Here is a 27,516-nt window from a genome sequence, read left to right as displayed (position 1 = left end):
CCATATTTTTCAAGATCTTGAGTTACATCTGATACATCAACAAGAGCAAAGTCTTCAGGTTTATTGCTGACTGTATCAGCGAATTCTTTTATAAGTTACAAGAAACTGCGGGAGACAGTAAATTTAAATGGAGTCATCCGCAATATGGGCATTACAATGCAACGATTTCAGAGAGTAAAACTCATTCGCCTTGACCGGGAAGCTTTGAACAGGTTGAAGGTGTTTATGACCAAATTTTATTGCATTGAAGACATTTTCTTTAGAGAGATCTGACTTCTTACTCAACCATTAAAATCAAGTGTTAATCACCAGACAAAAACAAATCCAAGGTGCTTGTTTTCATCTCTCGAACAGAAAGATTGTGTATATAATTATTATTTTCACTGCAACCTACCATAACTCAAGCTATAGTTAAGTGAAAAGGAACACCAGAAATTGCAAGAGATACTTCTTATTTATACTTCCGACTCTAGAAATTAGGGTTTCTCTATCAGATGGTTTTCCTTCTATTTTAAAAAAAAACCACCTGGGATCTCACCCATGGCATAAATTTTTCCAATAAATTGCACATTTGAAGGGACAAGTAGCGACATATTCTTACTTTTTTATGCACCAAAGTCACTAAAATAGACATATTACCATAATTTACAATTACTGAAACATCAACTTGATGAGCCATTTTTCCAGTTTCTAAAGATAAGGTACACCTACCCTAATCCATAGATTTTTTATAATTTTAAACATACAAAATCCTCAATTATTTTCAAATACCCAACTTCTCTATTAATTCTTGATAGGCTTCATTACCAAATTTATGCTACATATAATTTAAGTGCTTGCGCCTTTTCCCTATTAGTATAAGTAAACCGTGCTTTGAGTGACAGTCATGCTTATGCACTTTAAAATGCTCGGTTAAATTAATGATCCTCTCAGTTAAAATTGCACATAGTACAAAAGATGAACCTGTATCATCTTCTTTATCAAAAAACATACTGTCTAGGTGACTGTTCATTTGTCAGGAAAACGTCAAATTTTAAAGAAGGACATCTATACACCAATGCTATAAAAATGAGAGATTGATTATTTTTCAGGCACTCCAAGCAACATTCAAACACTTTCTTCAATCAAGTCATCATATGTGAAATTAACATTGTTTATCACTAGAAACTGCTTTGTGAGGTTTAATACACCACCGTTTTTGCATTCTGATCAGCACAAGATTCCCAAGAGGTCATACCCAAGGATAATTACAATCGGTTTGTTTTCAATAATAAATAATTATAATTCCAACAGCTTATTTCTCCAAAGCATATTTTAAACAAGATATTTTTTATTCCAACAGTAAGCCTAGTTATTTATTTGAGTGTAACTTTTTAAAGAGCCACCTGAAAAGTAAGTGTATACCTCACATAAACATTATTTCCCGCTGGAAGGGAGGCTTCTACAGGGAAAGACAAACAGAAGTGACTCAATGAATAAAATCTAGAAATGGATAAATGATGTACTCTGATATTATTCATCAAATATCTTATTCACTGGATTAAAACCAGTTACTGTGGGGTGGATCAACCTTGCCTGAGCAATATTGTTACATCACTGGTTTTTTTTTATTATTCCCCTATGAAAATGTTCAATGAAAGCATTTAATGCTGTAAAATCACTAATGTAAAGTCAGGGTTACAATGATCTTTTTTTATGCTGGCATAAACTTAATATCAGGGCATAATTTTAGATTAAACATTTTATTTTAAAATCTCACAATAAATGGATAAAATACATAGCATATATAATAATATTCTGGGAATAACAAAAAGGCTGATAAAAAAGTTTTCAATTTGATTAACCACTTTCACTTAAAATATTGATGGGTGAAACTTCATTAATCCAAACACCAAGCAGCTGACTTGTGACACAAGGTCTACAAAGTCACAGTTTAGTTGATATGTTAATTTCACTTAGCTGGAAGTGTAAAAGAGAGTAAATTTGTACAATATTTTTAATTATAGCTAGACTTCAAACGACTTAACTTTAATGACTTGACTCCCCAATTTTATGATAGTAAAATAGTGATGAATTAGGTTAACAACTTCTCACTTTGTTCACATATTAACTTATTTAAATTAGACTTATAATTTAATTTAACATGCTTAACTGAAGCCTGAAAGTGTAAAGTTTATTTAAACTATGTAATAATATATAATTATGAGATAAGACTAACAAATCAAGAGAAATTGTGAAGCTTACTTCTTCGAAGAGGTAATCTCGCTCCTGTGCACACCCTTCATTCTGAACGGAGGCCCAAAACCATTCAGCTTTGACAATGTGTGCTTTGGCTGGCAAACTTTCCGGCATGATTGAGGTGCTGAGTTCATCCACCACCTGGAGATCAATAATAGAGTCACAAATCCAGTTGCAAAAAATTGGTGACTTCATGGTTCTGCCATGGAAATCATTCAAAACAATCAACACAGAACTACTCTAAAACAAACAAATATCTCAGAAAAAAAGAGTCATATTAAAAAACAGCTTTGATATAAATAAATCAAGCAATCTAATAGCCAAATTATTTAATCTCATGCAAAATTCAAATTGTCATCTTTTGTTGAAAAAGATCATTTTAGATTTCATTAATTTGAACATACAGAAATATTATATAATAACTGATGATATACGAAGTTAACTTTTTAGAATTCTTGTTGTCTCATTAATTGGCTTTCAAATTTTAAATTCTGTGCTTCTCAGAAACACCATTGGATTGAGAGTTATGGATAGAATTGTAGAATACATAGTTAAAGGCAAATTTAATCCAAACGCTCATCTATTGTAATTATTATTTAAGCACCTTTAGAGACCACTTTAAGATTGAGCCAATTTTGAGCAGTGATTTTATACATTTACAGCTAGATCTAATCAATACTACAAGTTATTGCAACAGTAAAAATCACAGGATACTGACAAGCTTCCAACATGTATAAAGATGTGATTTCACCTCCAGATGCAACAGAACTTCTGCATGCAATATACATTACCAAATGATTAGGCCACTAGCCTAATTAAAGTTTTTGCTCACCTGATTTCTGTAGAGCAGCAGTAAGCATGGAAACCTAAAGTAACTTTAAAAAACTGATGCAAGCCTAATTTTATGAATAGGATTATTCCAAGGGTAAGTTGAGAGCTAAAAGGTATAATAGGTAGTGACACATTGTTTCATTTACAGTAGCATCGGAACAATGTCTAATGGATTTAAACAAAACACTGAGAACATATACTTCATTTAATGAGCAGAAAAGCAAATGAATGGTGACCATGTGTGTTCAGCTCACTGCTGCCAATCATAAGGTCTTGTGTTCATATCCAGATATTGTCACTAGGTGTTGACTTACCACGGATGCAATATTATCACAAAAATTCCAAAAAAAATTGTGAACTACCAGATGTTATTGAATTATCAAGGGTTTTCCACAATAATTAGCGAATCACTTTTTCGGAGCAAACAAAAAATATTTCGAGAGAAGATGAAGAGCCATGAAATAATCAAATTCAATTTTAAGCTCTACAGAAGTAAAGCACACATTGATACCATGCCTAGTTCCTGTTAAACTCTGAAATACTTCTTTAGTTTTAAAGAATATTTCATTAATAATATTAAAAATACAACATATTCATAAAGTATGGCTATTCCATACTACTGATAACATACAATTATCCGAATAAAAATTTTTAAAATATATTGCATTATGCAATAAATACAGGCATGAAAATGCCTAAGTAGAGACATAAAAAACATTAAATAATTCTAAAAAAATATGCAAATAGACTTCTGGCACAACTACAGAACAAAAAACAATTACATGAGCTTATACTGTTTTACTACCTAATAGTTACCTTGAAAACTCACCCGAGTTACCTATCACATTTCTATTTCACTTAATTATGTAGCAGAAGAATATTACTACCGTTAATGTGTAATAATTACATGAAAAGGGCTGCAATTATTGAGTCAACAGTGTCGTGGCTTGCTGGTTAGAATCAATAGCTCTCAGCTAAGATTAACATGTATTTTATTGCTAATATTATGCAAGAAGTAACAAATCATTATTTTAAGTTTTTGATGTCATTGAACCCCTCCTCAATACTGTAGTGGGTAAACACATTCTTTTCCAGAGCTGCAAGTCTGCTTTTACTTGCAGTCCATTACCATATTCTTTCCTATAATACACTATATTCATAGAAATTATGATAGCTCCTAATTTTTTAAAGAGTAGAAACTGCCAAATCTGGAACACACATTTACAAGGATATAGAATGAAGGAAAAAGGATAGAAACATACAGGAAGGACAAACAAAAGGTTGGTGGGGAGGGTGGACTGGTACGGATCAAAAGCAGAAAAATTTTTCCTTGACTGGGAATTGAATCACAGAACTTTGACTTGCAGAGCTAATGTGGGTTTGGCAGGTTTTCATGTTTGAACATGCGGCTCATTTCCTTCTTCTGGCTGTGCATGCCTTTCAACACAGTCTACTTATGTTCTCTTTATGCATAATGGCTTCCACTTCTATCCTTCTTTTGTGTTTGTCGATTTCTCTGTTTGTGGGTGAAATAGATCCTGAGCACCATCTCTTGGCTAAAGAATCATGGCACTTGGTTGCATACACCCCATGAGGATTTCAGCAATAATTACATTTCCCTATAGCTCAATTAGCGAAGTATCAGCCTCGAAAGTTGAAGGCCTGTAGTTCAAATCTCAGTAAACAAAACTTTTTTCTACTTATGATTCTCAACATTCTAACTTCCTCACCAACCTTGCGTTTGCCCTTTGCGTGTTTCTATCGATTTGCCTTCTATTTATAACCTTGTGAATATAGACATACACACCAGTAATCTTTCTGCCCAACCACAGTCACAAAGCTTCCTTTGAAATCTGGGTTCACTAAGATATTGAGTTTGATGTCTGTTATGGATGGAATTGTAAAATCTAACTAATCAAACCAGAAAAACTATTTAATTGAATTGACACTATGGTTGGGACAGATGTGATGAAGAAATCAATATCCATTTTTTGCAGAATCTTTCACACAGATGAAATTGCATCATTCATGATGTTCACTAACCATAATCCTCGACAGAAGAATCTATTAAACCACTATCATAGTTTTCTAGAAATTTCAACAAAAGATAAGGCGAAGGGCCATGCTTTGTGTTGAACGGAAAAAGTGCATTATGAAACAATAAAAATCTGTATTTCTGCAACAAAGGATGTGCACACTAATAGAAAAACTGTGATGTGAGCAAACAACAAAGCCCTAAGATGTTGCAATTCTAATGTGCTCACCAAAGATCAGGAATTTCAGATTTGCATATTTGGATACAAAAATACCTGTAAGGGGTATTCATGCATACTACTGTACTTAATTCTCATTAAGGAACGAAAAGCAACTAAGTTTTAACTTAAGTTCAATATACCATTTTAGGTTTAAAATTATGGTTGGATGTACATTTTGAAACAAAAATGGTTTTCTTTACATTATAACCCTCAATAGAGTTGAACAAGAGTTAAATAAAAGGGAACATAATGCGATTCTGATGAAATATATACTTAGCAACATTTATATTCAATAAACATTTGTATTCAACATTTATGATTTTTACAAGGTGTTATACCACTCTTAAATCCCAATTTTAATCCCAGTGATTGTCCACGGCTCTGCCAAGAATACAAATCCATTTATATTGCAAAAATCATGTATCAAAATGATGATTAATTATTAGAGAAACATAATGCGCTCTTTATACAATCACATAATGCATTGCCACTGTTTGTTGAAATCACAATCAGGAAACTTTCCAGTGTTCTCCAGGGATTTAGTCTTTAATGGATGTAGGCAAAAGTTTGTCTGTCAGAGTGTGAGTTAGTAAATTATTAGGACAGAATGGCTACTCATTTTGGGGATCCCATTCTTAAATTTTTCACAGTAAAACTGTCACCATTACCCCTGATATTTCTTCTTAATACTTATAAGCTGTTTGGATATTGTGTTTGTGGATCATTCCCAATTGCTTTATGTGACACTGCTATTTTAGTAGAGTAAAACTTAAGTTTCCGGTTTGGCCAGGACCAGCAAGCCCGATGGCCTACGGCCAAGGCGACCTAACCTCACAACTAAAAGAAACATCTTTCACATTACGAATTCCAACATCCAAAGTCATACTCTCAATCTCACATCAAATTCCAGGCTTCACAAAATTGGACCCTTTTTCCCTATTTTTACTGAATATTAAAAGAAATTGAGCGATTGCAAAATTTTCTCAAATTTACAATTTTCCTTTGTAATTGGCTACCCTGTAGCATATGTGAGCAGTTCCAAGAGTTACCTTAATTCCATCAATAGGATATGCACCTGTGGCACTGAATGGGTTCAGATTTAATTTGCTAACACCTCATGCAGCACTATATTATTCAACATTCCTATTCTCTTCCTCCCTCTATATTTCCTGCCTCACAGAGCTGCTGATTAGGATATCTGTTGAATATTACTAGCAGGATAGGGCTTGTTGGTCCCCTATTTAGTCCAGTTTATTTTTTGTCTTCTTCAAGCCCACATTTCAAAAACCGATCCAAACATACTCTCATCCTAACAATCAAGTGTCGGAGCCATATAAAATTGCTTCACATTGAAGTTTTTATAAATATTTTCTTTATACCTTTACTCCATGGATAGCCTTTTAATCAGCCCCGTCATCTTTGTAAAAGTTTCCTCGCTTGATGAAATTAAGAGGTCTGTCCAAAAAAGATGAGACTGTTAGAATAAATGATTGATTTTATTAGTTACCATCAAATTTTCCTTCAAATTACATCCCTTGGCAACCAATACAAGGCTCCCAATGTTTTCTCCAGCTTTCGAATGTTGCTTGGAACACTTCTTTTGGGATAGCCTTTAGGTCCGAGGTTAATTTGTTGGACGTTCGATAAATGATGCCTCTATTTGTTTTAAATCAGCGTCCTTTCACTGTCGATTTCAACTTAGGAATAGGAAAAAGTCCGCTGGACAAGAAAAGGTGAGTAGGCTGGCTGTGAAATCACCGGCATTTCGTCTAAAATTCTGTAGTAATCAATGATGTGTGCACCAGTGCACTGTCCCATTGAAAGCACCAAGACTTGGTTTTCCACATTTTTGGTCTCTTTTGCAACATGACATGTTTTAACCTTCTCCCGGTGTTTCGTCAAAAATTCTGTAGCAATCAATGATGTGTGCACCGGTGCACTGTCCCATTGAAAGCACCAAGACTTAGTTTTCCACAGTTTTGGTCTCTTCTGCAACATGACATGTCTTAACCTCCTCATAGCCTCTATACAGTACTGTTCATTCACTGTTCCTCCTTTGGGGACATATTCAACGCGAATAATCCCTTCCAAGTCAAAGAAAATACAACACATATCCTTCACACTCGTTCACGACATCCGAGCTTTTTTAGGGCATGGGGAAGATGGCCCCTTATCCCAAACACTGTGGGTGAAACCTCACTGATTTTTATCTGTCAAGCAGTTGGCACATAAAGACCAGTGCTCTTTTTCTGAGCAGACTTAATATTCTTCTCATGACCCTACTATGAAATAAATACCAATTTGTATAAATTGAATACAGGTTGACATCAGTCTGTGAAAAGACTCTTATGAGCAATGCCTTAATGACACAAAAGTACTGAATAGTTCTAGCATAATTAAATGAAAACATAAAACTGGGTACCTCAGCATATTTTTCCATGGTAAGACATTTGGTTCTGGTAGGAATATATTTGTACATTGATGTTATTGAGACATGTAAGGGCATGTGGGAAAAATATTAAAAAATAAGAACTGTAGGGACCATTTTCAGAGAGGAAATTTTTAGTACATACAAGATGCATTAACATTGACAAGCGAAATGTGCTTTAATAAAGTCAAAGTTAAGCAGTCATGATGGATCAGGTGGAATAAAAAGAGTGGAAACAGTTGGTAAAAGGAGGCAGACAAATGGGCATAAGGCTTTTGAATGGCTACAAAATGTTGAAGACAGTGATTTAGGGAAAAAAGGGGGGGTCAGGCAGGAATGGTAAAGGGAGAAAAAGAATATGAACGTTGGATAAAATGAAGGGAGCTAAAAATATGGAGACTTTAAAAAGGGCTCATAATACCATATGGTATCATGAAGTGCAGCATTAGGTGAGGTTTAGAATGAAGCAGTAGTTAGTCAAGGTATCCAAACTCTACTATATCCAATAGATTATCATTAATAATAATTATGATCAAATGTGTATTTTACATAAGTATTTAATTATTTATTTATACGTTAATACTAGTAAGTATGTTACTTAAACTGTCAAGAAGTTCTATCAGGGATTTATGATGTACCCTATTACCCTACATCATATTTTACGATTAAATACTTTCTTAAAATTGGCTTTAACTCCCTTCACAATGATTTTAACAAAAATTGCCCAAAAATAGCAAAAAAAATATCAGCCCATTATGGTGTGTTACGTAGGGTTAAATGAGGGAATAATCATTTATAGTAATGACCTACCACTAATATAAAATGATGAAGTTTTCTCATAACTGATAACTATGTTTATTACACAAAAAAAATTAAGCCTCGAAAGACAATAAGACAGCATATACACACAGAGCTAGAAAAAAATTAGCATTTCCCTTATGATGAATCAATTATATCTCGTTAATTTTTGGTAATAAATGATTTATTTCATGAATATTATAGGCAAAAATAGAAGAAGACAGTGAAAGGGAAAGACAGGTAAAGAATCTTCCTCTGCATTTAACAATTTTTATTAGTTAGGAGGTAATGCTTACACAATTATGCCATGTCATCAAAACTTCACTTATTACCGATAGATTTTGCATTCTGTGATAATTTCAACTTCTTAGACTTAAAGAACACTGGCGTGTTCTGCAAAGAGTGAGATTAAACCTTAAATCCCCCATTCGTTGATGCAAAACCTGTAGTATGACCCAACATGACGATGTAAATCTCCATAAAGCTTAACATTTTTGGCCACTAAATCTGAAATGATTATTTTCCCCAATATTGACATTACTATTTTGAAACGATCTAAGGTTAATAGACCCACAGATAGAGATGCTGAAGACTAATCCCCAAGAAGGAAAATATAAATTAAAAGAACTGAGATCATATTCATGGCAATCATCTGGCCCTATTTATGTAAAGATGAGCAATATGAAATCAAATCATCTGGTGGAGGAAGGAACTACCTATCTTGACATGTTTCATTATGAATGCATAATTATCATAAAGAGAGATGGGTAGGTGAGGGAATTAAAGAAGATAGATTGTGAAATCAATTCACACTTTGCTGTGTTAAGCAGTCTTCTGCATAGTATTTCCCATGCATTGCAAAAAGCATATTTTACGGGTGGAGGCAGTGAAAGCCGAGTTATTAAGTCTACCTGAAATGCACTCTGAGGAAAGCCCCAGCCCAGTGTCTGCATCACCAGTGGAGGGAGATGGCACAGGTGTGAGAAGGGCAAGAAAGTGAGCAGCCAACAGTTAGTATTCAGTCACGATGTTGGTAAGGATGTAACCATAAGTACAGGTATATCCATGCCAACAATGGACAGGACCTTAATTCAGAGTACCAAAACAGGGAAATCTGAATAAAAAGCAACTATTCCTTACGGACTTTCATTGTCCTACAACCCACCCTTGCAATCCTTCTGTGAAGCTCCAATAGTCACCCAACAAAAATTGAATGTTTGTAAACAATGCCATTTCTGTTAAATCTTTCATCATCATATAAAATTCAAATTTTAGCCATTAAGTTAAAAAGATTCTGTTAAACTTCAATAGATTGAGCAATATGCCCTTGAGTTGTAACACCAAATATGTATTTATACGTCTTTAGCTATAACTATGGGAACCTCCAGACAGACACTATCACTTATCATGATTAAAAACCAATGCTACTACTACTACATAATATATTCATCTACATTGACACACACCAATACCTACTGCTACAACTACAAGCACATGCTATAAGGTGAACATGCTACTAATACTACTATATCTGTACGTGTGTGAATGTATGCATATATTCCTGCATACATATATATGTTTACACTCTCATGAGTACCTACGAGTACTGTTTCTTTTACATGCCAATCTTTTATTTTACAATATAAAACTACTATCACACTCTTAATGCAAAATGCTAAGGTCCTGAGGTTATTAAATGCCTAGTTCAATCTCAGGAATGCTGAAAGAGGGCCTCTCCTATGTCTAGGGCCAGCAATATCAAATGTTCAACATTTCACCTACTACATCTATCCAAATTAATAATTCTTAAATGAACTGTTTCAAATTAAAGGAGAAAAACTTCAGCTCTGAAGAAAAAATTATCAACTTGTTCTATAACATTGACATCCAAACCTAACGTCCCTAAAGGAAATTAAGCATCAAGAGGTACACTTTACTGAGCTAAGGAAGTTATGATGGTAAGGATAAATGATGGTCAACAAGGTGGGGGGAGGGAGGGAAGATTAAGACTAACTATTGAACCCTCTGTCAACAACTCTGATTTTGATTAGAGAACAGAACAGCCACAATGGACAGTGGATAACAATATGCACTAAGATGCTAGAAACTTCTCAAGCAATCTACAGATTCACTCAGGTAATGAGTGGCAAATATAAGATCAGTACCGGAGTGTGCAGCCGACTACTGCTCCCCTCCATCCTGAGGCGATGGTGGAAGGCCGTGGGTGTTGGGGGGTTGTGGACAGAGAGGGATTGGCGCTGGGTAGAAGGAGAGCATGGCACAGAGCCATGGGCAGTGGGCCCTGGAGTGGACTGGCGGCAGATTGAAGGGCGGGCAGGAGTCAGGAACACGGTCGGTGAGGGTTTTGGGGGTGAGGGAGTGGTGAAGATGCAGGCTTGAGGGTTGAACAAGTTCGCCTTCAGGATGCTGTAAGTGTCGCCACCATCCACAACCTGGAAGACAATGCCCACTCTGCCTCAAGTACACACGTTGCATCATCCAAAAGCATGTAAACCTTAAAGTCAACCTGCTGGTGCTCTAGTTGCCACTTAAGGGTTTCAAATTAGAAAATACCTATCAGCTTCTATTCTTTAAAGTATTAATTGGATGTAGGACAGCAAATATCTTTCAGGAAACCCGAAAAATCTTTTGCCAATGAACTCTAAAAAAATTATATTTTCCCTCCTTTTGAAAGCCATTGTTATCTAGCATAAGATAGAGTAACAATAACACACTGAATAAAATAATCAAACTTCTCATTAATTATTTAAACATACTATGTATTTCATCTAATTAAAGAATCACCTAAAAACAATATATGTACCTGATCTAAAGATTCATGAATCGCTAAGAAATGCAGAGAAATTTATAATAATAAACAAGATACAACAATAATGTGATTTGAGTAATGTTTTTATCAATATAGAAGGAGATTAACTAAATTGGGGTGGTGACATAAACTAAAATATAATTCCCTGAGATTTCCTTGAATTAGCTCTATTGAGCCTCTATTGGCATAACTTAATTTTAAAACTCAAAAATTTAATACTCCAAGAACTTTCTCAGAGTAATAAGTATGGGATGTAAACTATTTTCTGGGATAATAATTCAAAAATTAAAATAAAAAGAGAATTTTAAAGATTTAATACGATATTCATTATTCCCCAGTTCATCTAGATCACTTGATTTTTCATTTAAGCCAGTTTCATCAATATTTGAAACATCAAATCCTGATTCAGGTTACATCACATTTTGCACATACCATTTTCACTCGAAAACTTCAAATAAGATGTCAGTCAAGTGAAACTTCTATTAGTAGTCACCCCTATTGACCACAGAATGTAAAGAAATGTCCAATGTAATTTTTCCCCTATATAACATCGCCCATCCTTGGAGCAACAGCCAACGGCCTAGCTCCACCCTATTTAAGGCCAAGACATGATTCAAAAACAGACCTGATTTGGCATTTAGGATAAAAATTGGTACAATTTTATTCTAACGATATTTTTTTGGATTGGCACACATCTTAACTACTTAGCTAAACAGAGTAGTTTTTAGTCTTGGTGAAATAGGATGTTTTTAGTTTTTATCCAGATGTTTGACAAGGGAATTATATGGTTTCAGGCTCCGCTTTGTGAAAATTCATGATCACTGAATAAATAAACTTATTATTTTTTCACAAAACTTTAATATACTACTAGTGGTCTCAACGCACAGCAGACACATACCTGATATTTGTACCTGAAGTTTATTTATTCAGTAGTTTGAAAAGGGTATGGTTTTGCATTTTCTCCTTGTGCACTCTCCAAGAATACTTCAGAAATGAAGAAGAGTAAACAATTTTGGGTGGAGGAGGTTGAGGGGAAACTGTTGAATGACGGGTGCTCAGAAGACCAAACCTGGAGATGTTTTATTCCAGTTTTTTAAGGTGATCGCCGGAGATATCCTTGGCTAACTTCCTTAATATTGCTGTAGTGTCACATTTAAAAGATGCTAGTGATCAGTACCCCCAGCAATGAGCATTTATGATTTAACACTGACTTATGACTATTCAAAAATGAAGGGCAAATACACTATTTTTATCTCCAGGTGCCACTGGTAACATGTGCACCCATTGGGGTGAATTGTGAAAAGCATTTGGCTAGTCATCAGATTTACCAGAGTCCGAACCATCTGAGTTCACACAACAACTATGTCGGAGGCAGAACTCAAACCAGCAACGTCCAGGTAAGCAAGCTAGTGCATTCCTGTCTGACGAACATAGCATAGCTGATTCCTTTACAAGTTTATACAGAAAAGGTTGCCATAAGCATATAGTTTAGCTAAATGACACAGGAAAAATGTCAAAATTAACAATTTTGCAAGTCAATGTTTCTCAAAATTACTAGTCAATCGACAAGTCCTCTAAACAATAACAAAATGCTATATGAAACAGTTTAAACCATGCTTTCACAGCAAAGTGTGCATGATAAAAGACGGAATACATATATTTTCATCAGAAGGCCTGAATGAGTAAACCTCAAGTCTTGCAAAGTGACTGATAACTTTGAAAAATGGACCTAAGGGTCATGACTCGGAATTTTATTGCATACATATCTTCACATTGAGCTTTAAATTACACGATACACGATAAAAAATAAGATCAAAAAAATTAAATTTTTCCGGAAAATGAATGAATGGAAAATGTAACCAATGGCAAATTTGACGGATATTCACAGATGAGTTTGACAATAACAGTGATGCTCCGTCAGTGTGAACCCAAAAAGAGGTTTTTCTTTAATCCTAAAAAAGAGACTTTGTTCCCAATAGGTTTACATGCTTCTTCAGTTTTTGTGGATATGGCTTAACAAGGTGTAGTATCTTGCATACATCTATGGTAAAATGCACATACTCATGTAATTTGGATAAAATTGGAAAGTTATATTTATTTAATACTCGTAAATGATAAACTTCCAAATAAACTAGAAACCATATACATATATAGAACATGTTTTGATGAGTAATATAATGAAAACAACGATAATGATTACAGTTACTGAGAATATTTCACCTCTGGATCTTACATATTCAATGAACTTGCTGTGCATCTTGCAATTGGAGCTCAATGAACATGCTTCACTCGCAATGGACAACAACCCCTTACCAGACCTCAGATTGAAAGCCCTGTCTTTCGTTCCAGCAACTTCATACCATAGTTATTCTACTTTATGCAAACACTTTTATGACAATTGCACATAAACTTCTGAACATTTGCTCTAAACATTCGAGTCTGGGAATATCAATCACCACAGAAGAAAAGTCAATATAATGAGGGGTAGTCAATTGAAAACCTAATGGACGAGCACACTAGACCAGTCCATGCATCAACAAGGACTTGCAATGCACCTGCAAGTTGTCACCATGCAGTGGTCTTACCACAGGGATGACAGTATCAATACATAACAACAGTGTGGCCACCTTTTGCGCAGACTGTGTTATGGCGAGTATTCGGTTTTCATTTAACTGTCCCTCAATACAATGAACACCGAGCATATATTAATATGCCTTGGACTGTGGTAGATCTCCCTCCCTCCCTAATCACCATTTGCAGTGAACAATAGATAGTAATAGCAACTTCAAGCGATCAAAACTTACCACATGGGAACAGGTTGGGTCCTCTACAACAGTAGGTGTCCCACCATTTTGCACTAGAACCTCCTCCATGTGTCGTTTCTCATCTTCAGCAAAACCAAGGAAACATACACGAGCACCATGGAATGGCTTCAAACGGAGACTCATCTAAAAAATGAATTGTTCGCAAGATCACAACACCATAAAAGTAGAAACTCACCAAAGTCCCTGCCAAACACACATGTTGATACAAGAATCCATTTCTTAAGGTGTGAACAGCTCATGCTATAGTTATTTTAAACTCCTCTTTGAACATTTGAGAATATTTAGGTCTTCAGGGCAATTCACACATTTTATTTCATGTTTTCACTTCATGCTCATGACAGGCATTATTTTGCAATGAATATGAACCGATTAATTTCTAAGAGTTGGAGATATTTATTATTTAGCAACTCTTTGTTATATTCAACTCTAAAGCATATCCATCAAAATGCCATGAATCAAATCACATTTTGGATTACAAAATATATCAGCTTGAATTAAGGAATAATAGTTCATGCATACATACCATGTTGTCATGGTCAGCCAAAAGACCTGGCTCATTCCGTCGCTCCCAACAATGGTGAACCCATGCCTCAGACATCACAGGCACACGAAATGTTAGAGCATATTGGTACTTGTCTCCTCCACAGCAATTAGCAATCAAGTGAGTTACTTTGGACCCAAGGTCTTTCCGTATGCTGCCACCCATGTGGTGGATTAAAGAAATTAATTTTGACTGAAAAGAAAGAGAATTTGTTCGAAGTATTCATTTAAGTAACAATACAATCAGATTCAGATATAAACAAAATTGCTACAGTTTTGAATTGATAAGTTACCTTGACTTATCAAGGATTTCCAGACAAGAATACTTGAGTTTAAAAATAAATGCATGATATTTTAAAATGCAACTAATAATGAGGATTTTAATTAGTCGAGAATACATCGACATGTTTGATACATGCATGGAACACATCACATTGATTGCAAATATTCCAGACAAACACAAAACAATTTTATTTAGAGTTTGAATACATGAGAAAGTCACAATTAAAATACAAGTCAGTAAACAGGAGCTATAAAATTATCAATCAACAGAGAGAGACATGAAATCATCCACAGTATGGAATTGATGTTCGTACAGGAAATGATAAAGCTTAGACTTATATGACAAAAATTTTCCATTTCCTTTAGTTTTCTAGGTATTGATTTCAGGAATTGAACATCAGCATAACAAAGATTCTTAGCAAAAATAGTTGAGTTATGGGCATTTATTACACCCTCCTGTGCTGTGCCTGTGTTCATGGGTATTGGTTAACAAACTGAAAATGGCTTTGTTTTGCAAAACAATAATAATAGCATGGAAGATATACATACGGAGAATGGTTAAAATTGTATAATTAAAGTGTACAACTACATGCCCTTGCAGCTTCACCCAGGATTCTCACCACCCATTTTTGCAGCATAATGAGGCACAGAGATATCAGTGCCCTCACATGAAAATTCTATATTTCAGTCAACTATGAATGAATATATGATAAACAGAGAGCTGTAGCAGGGTCACAATTTTTCCCAGGAGGCAAACTTCCTATGGCAACTTTAGAGCTTAATTTATCAATAAGAGTTTCCGAGGATAGTCTCATGAATATTTATCCCTTAAGAGAGTACCTATTTATCCTCCTAAGCAGGGAGGCTATAATTTTTTTTTGGTGGGGAAGAAATTGAATGTTGTTTTTTCATTGTTCATGTACACCAAATTATCTTCACACCATTTCTATTCATGTGACGATCTGCTATTATAAAGAGCCAAATGAGGCAGCAACATTTTTATATCATGTCTAATTTCTTTCACCCACTTTACTCTTACTTGAACCCAATAAACTGGAACTTTATGAACTTGTGCCTAGAATATTAATACAAAATGGTAAATCGATTGCCTAAACATCATGGGATGACTATGGCACTGGTCAGCTATTGATGCTATTTCCATGTAACAGGTGTGGCAACTATTAATGACAGAATTTTATCTATTTTATCTGGCACTGTGATTAATGCAATCAGGGGTTTAACTATGTTTTATCAGCAATCGCTCAATGAAAACATTTTATAAAATCTATACCATGTTAGCTTATAGGTCATACGCTAAATAGGAAATTTTGAAGTAGGCTAAGGTGATATTCATGAAGCTTAGCCTATATTTTCATTGTTTCTTCTTTAGGCTATGACCAAAACAGCAGTAGGGAGAGAGACACTTTCCCATGAAAAACATAGACAAAAAGAAAAAATTGGAGAGAAAACCTGACGTGAACATAAAGGGGCAAAAAATAGAGATCCTCAGTTCCTGATTGCATAAACATAAAAGAGACTTTCCAAGTAATATTATAATCTTGAAAATTAGAAGGGCTACACTGAATTCTGGGCAAGTAATTGATATTTCAGTTGTTGATAGATGGCGTAGATTTTGACAGCTGCTTGATATGGAAGCGATGAAATGAAACCGAAGGCTCTACAGCTAATCTCTTCACTTCCAAGTTCTCCCACCATTAGACTAGAGCTCCACATTGGGGGTACTCCTCTGCTATTTTCTACCATTCGCTACATTGCACAATCCCTCACTGGCCCACCTCCAAATAATGCCTCCACCCTTCCCTCCTCCTCTAATTGAGGGCAATATACATAAAGATGGATGTTGAATGAGTCAGTACCTAATGATGACGTTGAACATCGAACCCAGAAAATATCTAAACAAACTTACATGGAATTACAATGCTTAAGTTTTTCATTATAAAATGAAATGGTATAATTGGTTGCTTGAGGCATGACTTTATGGAATTCCCATAAAGTTATTATTTGAACCACCAACCATACTGAAGGCTCCCTCAAAGTTGTTGAGATTGAGGTTCATTGCTTGATAATTTTAAACAGCTCAAGAGACAGCTTGCCAGTGAAAACTTACTACTTTTTCGTGTATAGCATAATATTTTAAGGGTAAAAGAAAAAAAGGAGAACATGATTACATGCATCAGTTAGATTTTTTACAAAAGAATGAAGCTGTATCAACAGGTTACACTATTCACTAGCTTTCTTGGCTCAAAGGTACAAAGGAGTCTATGACAGTTATTCATGATGAATTTTCCCATGATAAGGCAGTTGTTTGGTATCTCTTGAAAATCACTTGTACTAAGCTGAAAAGTGACTTCCATTACCAGAAAAAGTACATTGATAATGACTTTGCGGCTCAGTTTGAGATTCAATACACCCTGCAGAATTGTTGCTTCATGGATGTCTTTGGCAATGCAGGGAAATGGAAATTTTTTGTCACATACTATTAAGCATAAAACTTTGTTTAAGTCAAGGCAAGTAAAGTATTTTTTTAAACTATCAACTCGACTTTTGTTTTCTATAACCATTTCTCTCCACAAGAATAAAAAATTGAAATAATATAAGCCCAGCTGAGACCGTACGAGCTGTCAAGACGAGCATCGCATTGGTCGACCAAATGGAGCGACGACTCAAGAAGCGGTGAAGAACATCCACGAAGTGATACTGGATGATCGTCGACTGAAAGTGCGAGAGCTAACAGACATAGAAGGCATTTCAATAAGTGCTCTACAACGCATATTAACTGAACATTTGGACATGAGAAATCTATGTGAAATCTGGGTACCGCGTTTGCTCACACTTTATCAAAACCAGGGTCGTGAAGATGTTTCAATTGAGTGTTTAGTAAATTTTCACAACAAAAAAGCAGAATTTTTGCATCGTTTCATAACTACGGAAGAAACATGGGTCAATTACTTCACATCAAGGCAAAACAACAATCAAAACAATGGATTCAAAAGGGAGAACTGGCTCCAAAGAAGGCAAAAACCATTTCATCTGCAGGCAAGGTCATGGCGTCAGTTTTTTGGGATGCAAGTTGGGATAATTTTCATTGACTATCTTGAGAAAGGAAAAGCTATCAATGGCGAATATTATGCGAACATATTGCAACATTTGAGCGAAGAAATCAAGCAAAAGCGGCCACCGCATTTGGCTCTGAAGAAACATTGTTTCATCAAGACAATCCACCAGCTCACAAATCTATTATTGCAATGGCCAAAATTCATGAATTACAGTTTGAATTCCTACCTAATACACCCTATTTGCCAGATTTAGCCCCCTCAGATTATTTTCTGTTTCCAAACTTGAAAAAATGGCTCGGTGGTCAAAGATTTTCCAACCGTGATGACGGCAGTTATAGACTATTTTGAGGAGCAAGACAGTTCTTATTATAAAAAGGGAATCGAACTTTTTGTACATCGCTGAGAAAAGCATATAGAGCTGAAAGGAGATTATGCTGAATAATAAATAAATTTTTTTCCAAAAATATTTTTCTCTGTTGGGTAGGGTACTTCTAGGATTACCCTCATATGTAGCTAATTAATATAATCTGTTAATAATATTTGTTGATGCAGTGATTTTTGTTTTAAAAGTAGACTACCTAGTGGCAAGTTTAGCTATCCAAATATGCTAGTTATTCCTTCAGGTAGCTTTTTGAGGGTCCCCTAAAGAATATTTTTACCTTTGCTAAGGAGAACTTCCTCTTCCTTCACCCTAAAATATCTTTCTTCTAACTTCTGCCATCCTTCATGCGATCTAAAAATAATCTCTTACTCACTGTACCCGGTTGATCAAACATTCTCCCTTCTATCATGGCCTTCAGCACACCACTACCTTTCAATATTTCTTACATCCACTCGCTCTGCCTTTCTCACATTTCATTCAGTAACCTCCTCTTTTCCCACCCTATATAAAATTTCAGAAACTGGCTTTCTATCGGACCAACTTATTTTCTCCATTCTGCACCACACCTACATCTTGAAAGCCTCCAATTTACACTCAACCTCTTGCCTCAAAAACCAGTTCTCACATCCATAAAGTATCATGCTCCTAACTTAAGTCTTTAAATATGCAATAGTACACAACAACCATTTAACGAAAAACTCCTTGAAATTACATTTCTTTGGAATGTTCTACACTCGCCATACTTGATGCCATATAATTACAAGAACAAAATTAACAAATTCTGCACAAATGAAACTATTAGCGACATTTTTTTCACCCTCTAGTACATTTAACTATACACATCAGCAGCAAAATAACAAAAGCACACTGCATCATAATTTTACTGAATATTGACAATAGCTTAAAATAAACACACAGCTCTGCTATGCCCATCATAATTTTTTTCAACGTCTTGCATGATTGGAGATAAACAGCAAAGTTAAAGTCTAACAAATATAGTCAAGCAACAAAATATAATTTAAATTATTTCTACTTAAGGAATCCTCTACCATATATGTACAAAATCAAATAAAATGAAAATTTTTTCAGAAGTTAACACTCATCATTATGAAATGGCATTTTGCAAACATGTCAGTTACTCACCAAATCCTCCTTCCTCCGAAAACCAGTAAAGCAAAGCACCAGTCCACACATTGATTGACAATATAATGGACGAGTGTTGTCTGGTAGCCTTTCACGCTTCATTGCATATTCCCTCAAAGCAGTAGGTCCCAAAATTTTCTGGGTACCTCTGTGAATTTTGTCATATACTGGCCCACAAAACTCTTCCAAAATGTAAAATGTTTCAAAGACATCATCTTTCAAGTGTTCCACTCCAGTTTCCGAAAAAATCACAGGCACACCAAATGACTGAAAAGCAATGCCAATTATAATTATTTCCAATGCATTAATCAAAGTAATTATTACATTCAAGCTACAATTTAATGTACTACTTAAGTAAGCACTTAATGCATACATCAATAAGAAACATGTCAAACAGATGAGGTCAAAATGAAACAAAAAATAACTATATTAATAAGATATAAGTACTCAACTGGTTAATATTAAAGATGTAACTAATTTTGAAAAAAACAATATCATAGAAAAGGTTGAGAGTATTTTATGTTTTATTAAACTTAAGATTTTTCTTAAAATTTGACTATATTTTAAATTAATGGGACCACCTCTGAGTAAAATAATATTCCTCAATGAAGCCTGGAATTACTTTAGATCTTGATAAGAAAAATAGACTACAGCAACATCAAATATGAGTATCTAAAATGGCCCTTTATTAGTGGCATACTCAGGGATTCCATCAAGACAAATTGCAATTTCTTTTGCCAGAAGTTCCACAACAGCAATTTTAACTTCAATGGGGAAAATATGTGAATACCTTCCCCACACAATTTCTATTTCAAAATTATAATTATTCAATCCTGCCTCTTCACCTTCGGCTCAACACCCAAATAACCCAAAATTTACAATTCAGGGAGAGGGAAAAAGGACTGACTGATGTGCCCATCATATTCTGTGAGACATAAAACCATAAAAACAGTAATCAACCCAATGATCGGTTTGGTATGTGATAGTAGAATTCACTCAGTACTAAGCCCAAAGGCATATGAAATTCACACATCAGGATATGGGGCCTGTTCCTTTCCTGGTGCCAGTTAAGGTTTCCCAGGAAGACCTGGAGCCCGAAAAATCACATAGCTTAGGTAAAGCTAAGGTTTTCCAGAGGAATTTGCCCAGGAATCAAACCAGGGACCTATGCTTAGCAGTCCAACAATCTACCCCTGGACTACCGCCACCCACACTCTGAGAGATATACCCCTAATTAATTTAAAATAAAAATTGCTTTCTTAATATATGTAAATATATAAAAAAATATAGCAAAACCATGCTTTGGCATTAGCATTAAGCGCCAATGAATCATTTACATGGTATCCTTGTAAAGAAAATTTCCAGCTAATGTGCCCGTGATTAAGCATTCATAACACCAATGGAAAGTGAAAAAAATTAACAAGGTTAAATTTCATGCTGGCAAGTTTGCAATTGAGTATTGAATCATTTTAAACATGCCACAGATCAGGACTATTTCAAAATTATGCAAGACTCCAGATGTTTTACCCATTCTTCCCTTGGTAAGGAGTCAAAGAATATGAACCCCAATCCCTCCCCTGATCTTGCATAATTGCCAGCACTATCATTAATACATCCGATTGTACCTCTTTAAAAAATCAGAAAAAATACATTTAGGCTTGATTGATCCATTACTACTGCTTTAAGTGAATGCTTGTGCAGAAAAATAGTTCACTATCAAGAATGACAACTTTTCGTTAATTTTTAACAGCATTACAATACATACAGTGAAATGAATGAAACACTTCTAAGAGATTGATAAATGCTTTAATAATTCTGAGCTCGTACTTTTATTCATTAGCATTTAAACAATTCTTTTTTCTGTGATCATGGGTATTAAAATTCTTTCTTCATTAGCAATGGTTGAAGTAATGCAATAATAAACCTTACATAATGCATAAACGTTCCTACTGAACTTCCCCTTCATCCCCACAAGGAAATGCAATGAAATGTCATGCCCACCCCCTATCTTCCAAAAACTTTTTGTAATTTATTGACCCATGCGGTACAACAATTCTGTAGTTTTACTAGAAAATGTATACATATATTATCTCCACAACTTCAACTGGTTGATAAAGACGTGAATTCCAAAGTATTGGTTTGTGCAAAAGCATTACAATCATTACAATAAGATTAAATGTCAGGACGATTTATGAAATACCCAAAATCATAAAAATGCAGAATATTACAGGATTGATGGTCACCATCATTTTTTAACTTGAACCACCACATAACCATTCCAAATCTCTAATTGTTCCAAAAAAAAGATTAAATTCCTGCAGTATTTATTAACGATGAATCTTTGCTTAAGTTTGCCTAACTTATAGTAATCAGACTTCATCAAAAAAGTAAAGCATTGTTTTTTAGTGTCCGCATTACGATGGCACAACTTGAGTATTTTCACGGCAGAAAAGGTGTCTCACAGCATGTCAGTTAATGCTATCTTATTCAAATCAAAAATACCCCAGCTGAACAAATACAAGTGAAAAGACAATTTATTATTATTAGGTAATCTTAAGGTAGGTTTTTGGATGGACACAGCTACTAAATAAATATTTTGCTCTTCATCTCTGAGTACTTTCTTCCTCCCTTTATCCCATCCAACATCCCTATCCTGTTCCTTCCCTTTCCTCTTTTGCCTAACATTCTCCCCTCAATTACAGTCTTCAACATCCCGCTACCGGTCAATACCCCCTTCATCCACTTTTCCTGCCTCCATAGGATTGCTCCCAACAAACCCCTCTCTTCGCCCACCATACCAAGAACTTCCTCATTTGTTTTCTTCTCTGTCCATTTCACCTTCTCCATTCTTCTCCACACCCACATTTCAAAAGCCTCCAGTCTACGTCTATCCTCCTGCTTCAATGACCACGTTTCCACGCCGTACATAGCTACGCTCCATATCAAAGTTTTTACGAGTCTTTTCTTAACATCCTTACTCAACGTCCCTGTCATCAACTCCCTCCTCCTTGTGAAAGCCTCTTTGCCTAGCGCAATTCTTCTCCTTACGTCCCTACTACTTTGACCACTTTGGTCCAAAACACCTACACAAAACACTAAAACATGAGATAATTAAACCATTCCACCTGCTCTAGTTTTTGCCCTCCTATTTTAATGTTTAGCTTAGTCTTTTTCTTTCTAGAAAATCGCATAACCTTTGTTTTATTAATATTGATTCTCATCCCATACCTGTCACACTGAATTTCCAGAAATGACAATCAATACAAATTTTAAAAATTAGCACATTTTTATGCATGCATATTCATTTATTGTATTCTGAAAACTATGGCGTGGTTGCAGCAATTTTTATCTAAACTGAGTTCCCTCTTCAAACAAATTATTTCTGCTGAGACAACAGCAAACACATGCTGACAGCTCTAATAACCGTTCAGGTTTAAACTTATACATAATTTTGTAACTGCACCAGTGTCTAATAAAATTGAAAATTAAATTAAAATCAGGGGTTGTTACCTAGAGCAAGAAAACTAGGCACCAGTGCATGGGGTACAGACCTAGGGACTGGTACTATAGTACCAGTACCAGGAATGGAATCCAAGGAATTTCTCAGCAGCTAGGTACCAGTAACAAACTGACATTATAAAATATTTCAGGGATCGTTACCATAGGCAAGAAAACTAGGGTACCAGTGCTAGTACCCTGGTTTGGTATTAGAACCATGGGCAATAACCTGAAGTACTGGTACCTAGTTATGAGTACCAATTCCTGTTTAAATGCTCATCTCGCTGAATGCTTAGGAAAGCCTAAATACTGCCCGCATAATCCCAAACATATTTCACAAAAGCACTAGGTGCACTGACATATGCATGAAACTTGAGATTTACAAAATCTAATGCAATATCATGGCCAAATCAATTATCAGCGGCAGGAATTTTTTTTGATCGTTCCAAAATAAACTGGTATGTACAGAAAGAAGTCACTACCTGCAGAGTTAAGAGAAAGTCATTTTTTCAGAGAATTGAGAGAAGGAAAGACTCAAAAGATGGAAAATGTGGGAATGAGGACTCACTGGAAGCCCTACTGTGTCCATTTCATAGACCTCAAGTGTAAGGAAGCACTTCATCATCAAATTTGTGCCATTAAAGGGCTCGAATAATAACAACAATGTACTCGTAACGTATTCGTAACCACAATGGTGTGTGACTTTCACACTTTGAAAAATGCCAGATAACAAACCAGCATTTTCACATAACTTTACAGTAAACAGTAAGGTAATTCATCATTATTTTTTGAAAGAAACTACTAAAGTCACTGATTAAATATCATGTACACAATTTTGTGGGCAGACCAATGAGCAAGCCTAAAAAGGATATTAAAATATTTTAGTGACAGATCGGGTAGAATCTCAATTCTGAATCGAATCATTATTGCGTAATAGATACATATTATTAAATTATTATAAAAATAAGTTTAGTGACAAGCTAAATATCATTGCTCCATAATTGTAAATGGTCGAGTAAATCACAGATTAAAATCATTCCTATAAAAATAACATATTTCTCGACACAAAGAAATTAAGTAGAAACAATATTCGATTTTAAACAATCATAACTTAAGTTTCATTTTATATCTGAGATTTTTAAGGAAATTGAGGGATGTATCAGATTGCCTCTCAGGGTAAATTTTTTAATCGCATTCAGTGGTTAGGTAATAACTCATTTGCAATTTTAAGTATTTCCCTGTCTAGCAATCTTAATTTTAAAGAAGTTACTTATCTACATGCAACATAAAATGGCCCACAGTATGTCGATAAAGAAATTTAAGAAAAAACCTAAAAGGCTTTGTAATGGATTTAATAGTTATAATCGTGGTACTTCTTCGGCTACACACGAACAACTCGATTGATTTGACAATACAGATTCTATCATACGCAAACAACATTAATAAGAAGCACAATAAGTAAACATAAGCCCCCAGCAAGGTACTTTCATTTCATTAGTCTCTGATAATACTTCATATCAGATTCCGCGTCCAATGTTTACTAAAGCTCATACTATAGATGTTTGGATTACTCCATAACAGAGAAGAACAACGGCCTGTGATATCTGTTTCCAAGCGGAAATTCCAGTTTACCCGGGATCACGAAGCCATTGATTACACAATATTTATTTTATAACTAAACTAATTCCTCCCAATAAGTGTTTCCACCCTCTTCTTAGTATAATTAGAGATGTTACTTTGACGTTAAAGACATTTCCACTAGCCATGTATCATTAATTTAGATCCCCCAGTAAAACTGCTGAATTACAATTCTTACACGCTCACAAAGGGTAAACACTGTTAAAATTCATGAATTGTTATAAACTCATACCTTAGCAGCCTCGATAACATCAGTATTGCTCCCCAATTGTCCTACAATACATATTCTTCGGTCACGAGAACCATCTAAAGTAGAAAAATTCGTTAAAATTTATAAGTAAGAAGATATACGTCTGAGAACAAAAATAATGATTATCCGGTAGATAATTCCACTCTTCTAGGAATCACATAATTTAAATCTTTGGCAACTAACCTGTCGATGGGGCTATGCTTTCATTTAAGCCACTGTACACACTTGATTTCGTTGACTTCGGGACTTCAATCCCCAGCGGCATATCCATTTTGTACATTTAACCACTCCTAACCAACTTTGTGAACACTATTTCAGAAAATTCCTTCGCGAGTTCTTAACGCATTTTCAAAAACAAATTAATGAGTTCATTACTCTGAAATCACACCCAACAGTTTGAAGTTAAACTGCGTTTTCACAACAGCGTGGATGTTTCAATTTTGAAATGCTACGATTACCTGGATTGGCAGTTAAGGCACGTGACCAAAACCTCTGGCCAATGGAAATTCAATTTTTTACCTGCTTCAAGAGTACGGCGCGAGAATCGGTAGGTTTCATCGTTAAAAAAGTTGAAAGCTACGACCTACGGCAGAAACGACACCTACCACAATACCACACCTATCACACATGTTGAAAGGGTTATCTTATCACAGCGTCGTAGCTGTATTAGTAAATATTTAGAATGGAAATAGGCGATTAAACGCCCGGTTGGTCTTCTGTGAACATATCCTCTCACTATTAAAAAATGGTAACCCTGAGACACCATGGGTGTTTTCCTGAAAGATCTTGAAAGTGTAAATTATTTAATGCCAAAAACAACTTCGGATTCAACGTAGGTACGACCCCAATGCTTCACTGCTGCTTAAAATCGAGTGTTTCGGGGGAAAATGTTGAATATTCAATTTCCTTTTTAATATTAGCATCATGTTTTTGTTTATAATAGTCAATATGTTTAATGTTTACTTTGTGCGGGCCCTACCCGGCTGTTTAATTACGCACTGGATTCATTATTGCCGTAATGCCACATACCTGTTCACACTGCGAATTCTAAGCCTCAATATATTAGCAATTCAACTTCTGGGGATAGTGCAATTGCCAGACATACGGTAGTGACATTTTTTCCATTGCCTTATAAGCATTTAAAAATCATTCTTTAATTTAATTCCTGGTTATCCGATTGCCTTTAGTAACTAATACCGGTTTTTTATAGTTGATTATGTTTTGTGGTAGTCATATTAATAATATTCTTTGTTTCGATGCCATTATGTGTACATTGGTTATGTTCAAGGCAATTTAAGTTTCCTTGAACAGAATCAAGGATATTATTTATATGCAGTAGTTCTTTTGAGTAATAAAATATGAAACCATGGTTATGGTATTATCATTTCTACCGCAGTTAATAAAAAGGTAGTTCTCATTGTGGTTTAGAAAACAGTTTTGTATTTCATTTCGAAAATATATACATGACCACAAGGAAATCACTGCCGCAATTGCTGTATAAAATTTTAGTAAACATTTAACCATATGTATATTAATGAATGTATTCTGTATGGCATTTCCTATTTCGTAAATGACTTTGAGCAAATTGCATATATATGCTTAACGTGATGGCACAATGGAATAACAAGTCTTAAAGTGAAAAGGGCGTAAGGAAAACCACAAGTATAGTATTTTCTGTCAAATATGAACTCGAGAACCTCCTAATAGAGTGTTATTATTCATTGAATGAATTTTTAAATGGCATGCAATCTTGGTGCATGCATACTCTATTGCACATGTTCTTTTTCAAACATGGCCATATTGTCGAAAGGTACCTGTAATTTGACTTTTCTTTGTGCTTGACAACTCTCTTACTTACATGATATGTATGATCAGTGGACAAAAATATTATAATTACTGTTTTAAAAGTTTCTGCATAGCTTCCCGGCGTGGAATTGTCTAACAAGTCGCTGGTAGTTAACTTCAGGCCTACATTTAAGGGAAAGCAAAAGCAGCTATTGTGCAAAATACTATTTTGTTGAATTTATCAAACAATAATAGAAATCATTCTGCAAAAGTATGAAATTTCGGAGTGATAAATAACGCCTCGGTAGCTTAAACCGATGAAACACTCGGTCAGACATCGAGGGTTTCGGTTTATAATCCCGATCAAGGCGAATTATTTTTAAACATTGAAATTTATGCACTTTAATGCATGCTAGCCGATGACTACGCTGAAAGTTAATGTCGCGGCATCTCGATAAATTTGTTACATCACTGAAATCCTATATCTTTGACCGAATTTCCATCATTGTGGCTTTCCTTTAACATTTTGAGTAATATACTGAAATGCTAAACTAGAAATAATTTCAAGCTGAAATTTATTGGGGTTGATATGAGCAAAAAAACCTGTGATATATTTTGGTTAACTTACTATAAAAAAGAAATAAACCATGTCAATTGCTGCTCATAAGTCGTTTGAAAATTAAATTAAATCATTTCCTTTTCACGAGCAAATGTTT

General features: G+C 34.9%; 1 protein-coding gene across 1 annotated transcript in view; it reads right to left on the bottom strand.

The window, feature by feature from the left end:
- The window catches only part of pbl (epithelial cell transforming 2 pebble), a 51,780-nt gene extending 26,415 nt beyond the window's left edge, over positions 1 to 25,365 (bottom strand). The window contains exons 1-7 of the mRNA XM_071596025.1: positions 25,199 to 25,365; positions 24,998 to 25,071; positions 19,630 to 19,896; positions 14,729 to 14,938; positions 14,185 to 14,328; positions 10,716 to 11,003; positions 2,245 to 2,379 (exon numbers count right to left, since the gene is read on the bottom strand). Coding sequence (XP_071452126.1) covers positions 2,245 to 2,379; positions 10,716 to 11,003; positions 14,185 to 14,328; positions 14,729 to 14,938; positions 19,630 to 19,896; positions 24,998 to 25,071; positions 25,199 to 25,295 — 1,215 coding nt within the window. The 5' untranslated portion in view covers positions 25,296 to 25,365. The remainder of the gene's footprint in view (positions 1 to 2,244; positions 2,380 to 10,715; positions 11,004 to 14,184; positions 14,329 to 14,728; positions 14,939 to 19,629; positions 19,897 to 24,997; positions 25,072 to 25,198) is intronic.
- Between the last annotated feature and the right edge of the window lie 2,151 nt (positions 25,366 to 27,516).

Source organism: Hetaerina americana, unplaced genomic scaffold, assembly GCF_022747635.1.
Source record: "Hetaerina americana unplaced genomic scaffold, ioHetAmer1.1.p SCAF_73, whole genome shotgun sequence".
NCBI lineage: Eukaryota > Metazoa > Arthropoda > Insecta > Odonata > Calopterygidae > Hetaerina > Hetaerina americana.
This window is presented reverse-complemented; position numbering and strand designations above follow the sequence as displayed.